At 33.3% G+C, this 10,879-nt stretch overlaps 1 protein-coding gene across 1 annotated transcript; it reads right to left on the bottom strand.

Moving 5' to 3' along the window:
- Nucleotides 1-216: 216 nt before the first annotated feature.
- On the bottom strand, nucleotides 217-1,619 carry LOC139501617 (G-protein coupled receptor dmsr-1-like). Its single transcript, XM_071290736.1, has one exon. It carries the CDS (start codon nucleotides 1,470-1,472, stop codon nucleotides 321-323), a length of 1,152 nt encoding a protein of 383 aa, XP_071146837.1. The 5' UTR covers nucleotides 1,473-1,619; the 3' UTR covers nucleotides 217-320.
- Nucleotides 1,620-10,879: the final 9,260 nt, after the last annotated feature.

The following is a 10,879-nucleotide window of genomic DNA, read 5'->3' as shown; positions in this document are numbered from 1 at the left end:
AATATCCAATTGAAATATGCCGCCTCTATTTTATTGAGATAATTAAATGTCAGCGGCGTTTCCATACTGCCTGTACAATTTATTAAGGCAATAATAAATTATAAAAAACAAAAACAAAAACAAAACAACAAGGTCACAAGTCACAATGAATTTAATAAACTCTCTATTGCACTTTAACCGTGCAGAAGAATCATTAAACACTCCTTCAATAAAAAGTATTTTCGAGATCATTACTCAATTTTGTAATAATTATCAAATTTCCAATTTTAATGTTTTGATTGATTTATTAAGTCACTGTAACATGTCAAGATAACTAATTGTTATTTCAAACTGAGCCATGTAGACTGAGTGCGCTCTCTCTGAAAATCAATTATAACGTTTTTAGACTTCCGTCTTTTAAAAGTGCAAAATAATTTCTTAAGTGTCCGCCTAAATTCTCCGCTCATAGAGCAATAAAGAATAAAATTTATAGCATTGTTGATAAGAGCTAAAATATCCATCGCATCTCCGAGAGGAATGTACACGTTGTCGAAAAATCCCTTTAAAACTACACTGAGTATAATCAATATTCCTTGAGGAAACTCTGTCAGTAGGAAAAGAACAATGACTGTCAACAACATAGTTGTTGTTTTCGATGTGTCTCTTGGTTTGTTAGAAAACACCCCGCGTTTCACTTTGCGGGAAACTGCAAGCAATCGGCGATTTACTGTTTTAAGCAACATTGATCCATATATAATCATTAAAATACAAGGAAATATTTTTGCGAGTGAACTATACAACATAAGATTCATCATAACTACCGCTCGGACATGAGGTGTCCCTAATTCGAGATCGCGTAAAATAAACATGGTCGTGTTTTGATATCTAACCAATTTATTTGACATGTAATTCGGAATCATCAATATCACAGATGCAATAATTATCACAAACACAACTAACCTTGCTCTGATGAGACGGCGCATGCGTGTTAACGACCCTTTTGCGGGCGAATGAATATGGCGGTATCGAAATATAGCCATTGATACTCCTAGCCATATCGATATAGTATGAGCAGTTGCCGAGAAATTGACATGAAAGATCAAAAACATCATCCATCCATACGAGTTTTTCTCTTCTGATATATACCCAGACGGATACTGACAATAGAAATGAAGCGCGAACGGGACATACGAACACATTGTCAGAATGTCAAACACGGCCATTGACGTTAGAATGAAGTTGATTGGTGTTTGCATGTGCTTCCGGGTCAACACAGTTATGTTTATGACATTGGTTGGAATCCCGAAGAAGCATACGAATAGACTAAGATAACCATGTACTCCCATGTACTTTAAACTTATCGATTGGAGAGCGGGGTTCCAAAAGGGTTCTTCGTTGTGTTGAAAGTATAAATGCTTGAAATGCGATGTGTTGAATATACTAGTTGTTAATTCCATTATCAGTGTGCTGTTATACGTTAGTAAAAAATTCATTTCTCCACTTAAATTGTATTCCTGTTAAACAAAAAGGAGGTATGTCCTTCTGCTTGAAATTATTCTCAAAGAGAGATACACGCAGCTACCATCAAATTTGTCGTGAATAAAAGTAATTCCTAGACCTATAACTTCAATCTGGTTTGAATATCTTAAAAACTTCTCACTGAAAAAAATATTAGGAACATTTATATATATATATATATTAGACAGATTATTTTGTGGTGTCCATTTCCATATACATGTAGTCCTTGATATCATCCCGAAACTCCAAAATTAGCCCAAAGGAGCAAGGCGCAAAGGCTCACATAGGTTTAGGGATGTTACCAGGGCCAACATTGAAACATTCATATTGTAATCTAATCGGCACATTTAATAAAAAATGCTTTGAAATTACAATTAATTTTATTCTGGCATAATCATACATTTTTTTTCATTCACGATAATATTTTTAATTTTATATTGGTGAAGTTTAGATATATAGGTAGTCAGTCTTACCTGCAGTAGACACCAACACATCAATATTAAAATTGTCCTCAGAAAAATAATATGTCAGTACTTTTTCATTCCATCTGATAAAATGACCATCACAGATGATTTACATCTTCTTTTATGTTAACACTTTCAAGTATACTCATGCATATGTTTGATTAAAAACGACGGGAAAAGGTAAATTGATGATGTCACCCGAAGGTGTGAATATGTTATAAATGTGTCAGAACCTAAGAATGGATTGATATAAGATCGTTCTCTTCTTGAATATGCATGGAACATATGACCCTGAACATTCAACAAACAACAATAATTAATCAGTGATATAACATTGAGTCTAATTGAGTACATTGTCATTGAAACATTGAGTCTAATTGAGTACATTGTCATTGAAACATTGAGTCTAATTGAGTACATTGTCATTGAAACATTGAGTCTAATTGAGTACATTATCATTGAAACATTGAGTCTAATTGAGTACATTGTCATTGAAACATTGAGTCTAATTGAGTACATTGTCATTGAAACATTGAGTCAAATTGAGTACATTGTCATTGAAACATTGAGTCTAATTGAGTACATTGTCATTGAAACATTGAGTCTAATTGAGTACATTGTCATTGAAACATTGAGTCTAATTGAGTACATTGTTATTGAAACTATAACAGAATATACAACCAGAAGCAAATTTTACACCTTTCCTTTATTTTCTAACTTTACAAGTGGAGCCAAGACTAAATACCATTCTGGAACTCCTGACTTCATCCAATTTTTGACGGGTTCATTAGTGTTTTGTTGCTTGTCATTTTCAAGGGTTTTTCCTTTTGCACAGTCATGGTGTTGTTCTGAGGCAGTTCCAGGTATTTGAAAGGGTGTGTTTCTCCACAAAAGAGTACATTTAGTATATGATATATATTTTCCGGACAAAATAATGTAAAAAAATAATTTCAGTCAAAGGGGGAGTATGTCTTTTATTAAACTTATGACTGACTAAGCGGTTTGGCCTTTGCTCATTGTTGAAGGCCGCACGGTGACCTATAGTTGATAAGTCGGTGTCATTTGGTATCTTGTGGAGAGTTTTCTCATTGCCAATCATACCACATCTTCTTTTTTATATTATGAATTGTGTTTGCCATTTTGTTATCTTTACTTCCTTTTTATATTTCACATCCGTTATCATTGTGACTTTTTCTTGACCTATTTCTAAATGTACATGCTCTTCCCACATTTAATTGTGCCATGTCTTGGAAATAACGAAAACAACTTATTCTACAATCAAAATAATTTACTTTCAAAATTGAGGTTACTTACTAATTCTACAATTTTCTAATGAAATATTCATTTAGTTTAGAAAACTCTTCAATGTTCAACTCTTTCCAATTATCATGTACAAATGTCACTTCATTTTCATCGCCAATTTTATTGAAATTGTCACTTTTATTGGGAAAAATTCTTCTAAATGAAAATACAAAATCACTCAAGGGGAAACTTCATTACAATATTCATCAGGCATCAAGTTCTTAAAGGATTGTTGAGTCCGTTCTTTATCAAGAATGATCGATTCTACTGGAATGAGCTTTTTCAGTATTTCAGGAAAAAATTATTATGTCAAATAATGACTTCATTGATAAATAATATTATTGAGGGAAAATATATTATCTTCAAGTTTACAAATTTTGAACGATTTCGTCTCGAAATCACGTGGGTAAACTTTGTTACCTATGAAAATAATGCCCGGCGGTAATCGAAATAAGACCTTGTTTCTTATGACATTTAGAAAAGCCTCTTTAACAGTTTTTCTAGCCGCAAAATATTCCTTTTTTCTTTTGAAAGAATATGATACAATTATTGTCTTTTGATAAGGTAAATATGGGGTTTTATTGACTTATGAAAAAATGATATTCACTAAGGCCGACGGCCGAAGTGAATATCAGTTTTTCAAAAGTCAATTAAACCCCATATTTACCGAAACAAAAGACAGTTATTGCTTTATTCCATATTCCGAGAGAAGAAAATGTATTTAATGACAAACATATACCAAAACAAATTGTACATGAAACATTTTACCATTACGTTGCATGTAAAAGCGCGTGACGTTTAGCGTGGTGAATAACACTTTCTCAGGTGAACATGCTTTTTTTTTATATAAAAAATCCACTTCATATAGAGAAACCTACTAAAATAATACCAATATGGAATAATTAATTTTATCTAACACCTTTGCTTATTTTCAAAATAATATAAAATCTCGAAATCAACTTCTCCCTTTATCATGTTTATTAAAGTCTTCAAAGAAGGGATTAATCAAGGATAAGAAATCGCACAAGAAGCGCACATAAAGGACGATTTGAAAAATTTCGAATCATTGGACAAGTATCCGCAATAACAAACACATATAAGCAAACCCTCCTCCAAAAAAATAAAAAATAAAATATCAATAAACAACAACACACAAAAAACAGAAACACACACAAACAAAGCAATTGTAGTTCATATATTATATTAAAAAAAGAAAACAAGAATGTGCCCATAGTGCACGAATGTCCCACTCACACTATCGTTCAGTTTGGGTAAAAACTGTAATTCGTCATTAAAATTTAAAAGATCATAATATCGTATGGAACATACATTGTATGTACTAAGTTTCAAGTTGATTGGACTTCATCGAACACAACTTTGACCCAACATTTTATTCCGAAGCGGGACAGACGGACGAACGGACGGACGAACGGACGCACAGACCGAAAAATATTATGCTCCTTGGTCGGGCACACAAAAGCAATGAGGTTACCAATAACACAATTTTGAGAAGCCCACCTATCAAAGAGAATTATTACATGATCTGTAAGACATTTGATATGGTATGATATAAAATGATAATACATAATGTGTTGAGGCATTTTTTTCATGTGGTTTCAGCTTACAGATAATCTAAGCTGGACTACGTGAGTACTTTTTATTAAGGCCAAGGGGCGGTCAATTCCATGTACATGTACTTAGAATTTAGCATTGCACAATTCAATTCATGAATTTCTCATAGATATAAGAACAAATGTTATGCGTGCCAATGAGACAAATCTCCAACCAGGTCACAATTTTTAAACGAAAACTATTATAATTCAACACAGAGCCTTTGCTCACATCGAACGACAAGCTATAAAGAGCCACAAGTGTAAATCCATTCAAATTGGAAAACCAACGGTCAGACTGTTTGTGACCTCTTTAACTTAATCCGTTGGATTTGTAATAATTGATACGTTTTGCGTTATATCAATTATTACAACCTCTGAAATTTTCAAAAAGGAAGATTTCCCAATCAACTGTAATGACCCCTCAGCTATATGAAAGGAAGATTTCCCAATCAACTGTAATGACCCCTCAGCTATATGAAAGGGAGATTTTGAGCAAACTACATTTGCAAGCTAAGTGTTTGTGTGCTCTTGCAAATTTTATCAGGCAAGCTGTTTCCAACTGAATCTTCACTTTGTTGTTATGTTTTGCTGCAACACCAGTGGGTGGTTGAGTGCTAACAAAAAAATAAACATATAATGTGCCGGTCCAAAGTCAGGAGCTTGCTACGGAGTGGTTATCGTTTGTTCCTGTCTGTTATATTTGTTTGTCTTTTATTGTTTTATTACAAATATGCAGACCGTTGTTTATTTAGCGTTGGTTTGATTGAGTTGTCTCACATTTTGTTAATAATTTTTTCAAATAAAAAATGAAACAGACAGTAGTAGTGGATAACTATGTTTTCGAACTAATTAGTAAAAATACAAATTTGAAAAGTAAGTAAACTATACTGAACTGAAAATTGTGTTACCTCAATTGCTGAAAAGGTTACTTTTCTTATATTCTTGATTGACCAGATATCCACAGCTGTATAATTATCAAATGAACAGATTTTATTGACTGACCACAAGCTAAGTGAATTACTCTTTCGCGGATTAACATTGACGTAAACAGTGTAATATTTCCTTTACCAATAAATTTCATAACTGCATCAAATCAAGTATCGTACAGACAATGTATTAAAGTCAGTTATCGTATTACAAATCATTTGCAAGCGTCCTTTACTTGCCATCATCAAGAATTCATTTAAATGTACTTTAGGGTTACGTTTTGTTTAGAGTTATTATTTGGTTTTGTTTTATGTTAGATTAAGGGCTAGTGTAATGGTAAATTAAGGGCTAGTGTAAGGGTAAATTAAGGGCTAGTGTAAGGGTAAATTAAGATGTTGTGATAGGGGTAGTTTATGTAAAAAAAGATGTAGTATATTTGGTATGACAACTCTCCACAAGAGACCAAATGACACAGAAATTAACAACTATGGGTCACGAGACGTCAAACAACAACGAGCAAAGGCCATACCACATAATCAGCTATCAAAGGTTCCTAAATGACAAGTTTAAAACAATCAAAACGACAAAAACTAACGGCCTACTTTATCTACAAAATCATGAACGGAAAACAAATATGCAACACAGAAACAAACGACAACCACTGAATTACAGGCTCCTGACTTTGGACAGGCACATACATAATGTGGTGGTGCTAATCATGCTGCCGGGCGCCAAAAACTTTCCTTAACCTGAGACAGTGGTGTAACAGAGTTGGTGTCATTTCTTCTCCAACCTGGGATATTAGTGCAACGACACTACAAAAGATAAAGCCATACAAAACAAGAAACGAAAATTGAAAAACAATAATTAAGACCAGCAACAAAAGACAACAACTAAATTACATTGGCTTAAATCATCATATGGGTACAAATAGAAATACATCTAACAAAAACACAGAGTTGACGTGGACGGGTACTTGTGCATCCCAACATCAAAAAGACACTAAGTACATATCTGAGAGTACTCGCAGTTACCGGAAGCTTGTTCAGAGTTAATAAGTAACTGAAAAAAAAAATCAACCGTCTAAGCCTTAATTAACAATCAGTACCTACCCAACATCCATATTACATGTACTAGCATATTATATATAATATACAATTTAAACAATTCGAAATATATATTAACAATCACGTCGCATTGGAATTGAAATATTTCCTCTAATTTTCGGGAGCCCAAGCACAGGTCGAGTGTTCTAATTAGTTCATCTACACTTAAACTAGCTTGTCAACCATGAGGAAGCGATTTTGAGCTGCGCAATGGGAGCTCCGGATGTTTGAACGAATAAAACTGCACTCCACGATTTAACGATGATAAATGAAATGGGGTTACTGTAAGTCCTTAATTTCTGTATTCTTTAGTTGTAGGGTATTTTTTTTTATAACTACATACAAAGGTATACTACTTAAGGAAGATACCGATTTCATTGAGCTGCAACTCCTTTGAAACCGTACAAAGTCAGAAATATTTAAGATCATTCTTTAAGATGTAACATAAGCCATCCAATGACTAGTCCTGAATAGGTACAGAAACAATAATTCGGCATTACAAGTTCCTGTGACATACATTAATCAGTAGTCAGAAAAGTCCTCTAGCAGCGGTATCTTTCAAGTGGTGGAAAATGAAATGAACCTTTATTGAGTTTTTACAAGAAGCAATAAAAGTTCAAGGTTTTGATCTTCTCTGAAGATCTTTAAACTTTTTTTTATTCGAGTCATTGATGAATCTTTTTTTTTCTTTGCGGACACGAGAGTTTGTTGGTCATATTAACATACATGTAATAGTTTCTAACGTTTGTATGTATCCCTGACTTTCAACTTTTTTGATGGAGTTAAATTGTGAAAAGTGATTCTGACGCACATTTTTTGTATGTGTAATTATTTTAAATCAACAACTAGTTTTAATAAGTTGTTGTAGTATATTATATGATTATTATTACTATTTATAAATCGGCTTTTTTTTTTATGGAATTATGAGTCATTATCCAATTTGAATAATGTTCTATCTGACAGAATCGTTTAAAGAAGCAAAAGACAGACAACATATTAATGATGGACAATAATTTAAAACGTGGACGCACTGTAGAGTGGACGTGTATTGAGTGAATCGAATGCACGTCAACTGTTCTTATTTGATCGATGGTCTCCGTCGATCATATTCATTCATAGTGGGTCATGTTTCAGTCAATACAACTGAACGGACGTGCTTGGTCAGTTCCTCTTTACCCGTTATCTGCAGTGTTGTATTACGGATAGATGTCTGAATGCCTTACTTCTCTCGATGGCAGAAATCAATCCAACGCTGTACATTTTACACTTTGATCGTGTAAATACCCGCGTCAGCATACACCCCGAAACCCTTAGTTGTTAGGGGAACGCTATGCCGACTGACAACCGAGGGCTGTATCTGTGGTGTTAGATAATGGACTACAATTTCAAGACTTTTGTCCTACTAATGCTTACTGTTGTCGTTTATACTTTGTCCGAAACTCATTGACCAATACCTAATCATTGTGGTTAGCGGGCCGGACAGCTGACCAATCTGGCATTGATAGTAGCCGCTGTGGAGGAAATAGACTACAAACCAATCAAAATTGTCGCCTGTTACCTACTTGTCAACCTTTAAATGCTCGCCATTATTCTATATTATCGCCTTTTGAGATAATAAACCATAATCTATAATCTGGACACATTTTTCACGCATTAAAACCGAATTCGAGAAGAGATCGGGAAAGAAATCATGATATCTTACATGTTTTTATTAAAGAGCATCTATCTTTTTTTACAGATAAGCTTAGGCTGGTCCTATTTGTTGACCAATACAAACTATGATACTTAGTTTATTAGGCTCAAGGTAAATTCCCAACAAGAACATGACTGTTTAATTATACAAAGAGTTTTGCTTAGTTTTCTGCTTGATAATCTAATCGTTAAAAACTTTGTTATTTTAACGTATTTAAAACTTTTTTTTTTAGATACAAGACTAATTTACAAAGAAAAAGAAATTATTCAATATTGACTCATAAAGCCGATTTGTGAACCGTTATATTAATCACATAATACATTACAATAACATTTATCTAATTAAAACGAATTGTTGATTTTAAATGAAAATAACACTTAATAAATATCGTGCGTCAGAACCACTTTTCTGTATTTAACTGCATAAAAAACGTCAAAATCTAAAATTGAAATCATGGGATTTATACATAACTTAGCATAGATGCCAGCATTAAAATTTGTACATCAGACAAAAGATTCAGCAGTGACGCTCGAATTAAAATGGCTAAAGATGCAAAATAAAGTCCGAGCAAAATCGAACTTACAAAAATAACCCAAGTTCTTTTTAGGTTTCTGAAAACATTTCTTGGAAGACTAGAGGAAAATTTTTCGCACTACACATACATGTATTGCAAGAATTTTTACAGAATAGGATGAACCATTGTATAGTATTGGTATGGTGTGTGTATATGCAGCCATAAACTAAAGCTGTTGACAAAGTTATCTATCTGTAAAGGTGTTTATTGAAAGGCTTTGTCATCGCAATTATGGTACATAATGACTATCAGTTCACAACACAAAACTATGGTATATATAGGTCTAATAAATACTCGTCACTATGCAAACAGTTCTACATTACTTATAATATATTTTTTATGTGAAACACGAATATCACCGATGGATAATAGAGTTTTGTATGAAACAAGTTTATAATGTTCTTATGCGACCAAACCCTGTCAACACGTCCGGCCTTGGTCTTTTTAGAGTTGCAATTCCATCAGTTTTCGGTTAAACGTAGATGTGTGTCTGCTCAATGGAATGAAATTTGAACATATATATTAGGTAAAATTGAGAATGGAAATGGGGAATGTGTCAAAGAGACAACAACCCAACCAAATAAAAAACAACAGCAGAGGGTCACCAACAGGTCTTCAATATAGCGAGAAATTCCCGCACCCGTAGGCGTCCTTCAGCTGGCCCCTAAACAAATATATGCTAGTCCAGTGATAATGAACGCCATACTAATTTCCAAATTGTACACAAGAAACTAAAATTAAAATAATACAAGACTAACAAAGGCCAGAGGCTCCTGACTTGGGACAGGCGCAAAAAGGCGGCGGGGTTAAACACGTTTGTGAGCTCTCAACCCTCCCCCTATACCTCTAACCAATGTAGAAAAGTAAACGCATAACAATACGCACATTAAAATTCAGTTCAAGAGAAGTCCGAGTCTGATGTCAGAAGATGTAACCAAAGAAAATAAACAAAATGACAATAATACATAAATAACAACAGACTACTAGCAGTTAACTGACATGCCAGCTCCAGACTTCAATTAAACTGACTGAAAGATTATGATTTCATCATATGAACATCAGGCACAATCCTTCCCGTTAGGGGATTAGTATCATACCATCATAACATATATGAGAAGAACATATCCCGTAAACTACATGTACTACTGCCTCATATCTATTAATCATAACCTGGCAAACGAAAAATTTAAGAAAAAAAAACCAATTATATAAAAAATATGGAGCTTTAGCGGAACTTGTTGTTGTGGACTTTAACGATGTTTTTTAAGACTTCAACGGAAATCATTTTGTGGGTTTCAGCGGCGTTGTGTACTTTAACGGAAATTTGTTGTAGAACAATTCTTGTAACTATAGTCTTTAATGGGTTGCAGTTTAAATTTCCAAACATTCACCCGATTCACGAATCATTAAAAATCTATGCCTTAAATGTCCAATCAATATTTGCCAATGAACATTTACCAACGTATATTTAACCATTCATATAGTTAAGTTTGATCTTTCAAAGTATATTCATGTAGATGATTTAAAGAATACAATAACAATCGTATTTAGTATTATAACATATGATATATTACATATGACATATAGATTCTATAATAGCAAAAAAACATGATTTAAACCGAACGGAAAAGTTTAAACAGATTAACTATTCAATATACTTTACATAAACTAGTGGGTAAAATGATCTTAGGAGCTAGAATATT

Source organism: Mytilus edulis, chromosome 13, assembly GCF_963676685.1.
Source record: "Mytilus edulis chromosome 13, xbMytEdul2.2, whole genome shotgun sequence".
Classification (NCBI taxonomy): domain Eukaryota; kingdom Metazoa; phylum Mollusca; class Bivalvia; order Mytilida; family Mytilidae; genus Mytilus; species Mytilus edulis.
Note: the sequence above shows the minus strand (reverse complement) of the source record. Positions and strands in the feature narration are given on the sequence as shown.

What these genes read in the sequence shown, in the direction of transcription:
- LOC139501617 (XM_071290736.1), bottom strand. Translation starts at nt 1,472, where the DNA reads ATGAATTTTTTACTAACGTATAACAGCACACTGATAATGGAATTAACA.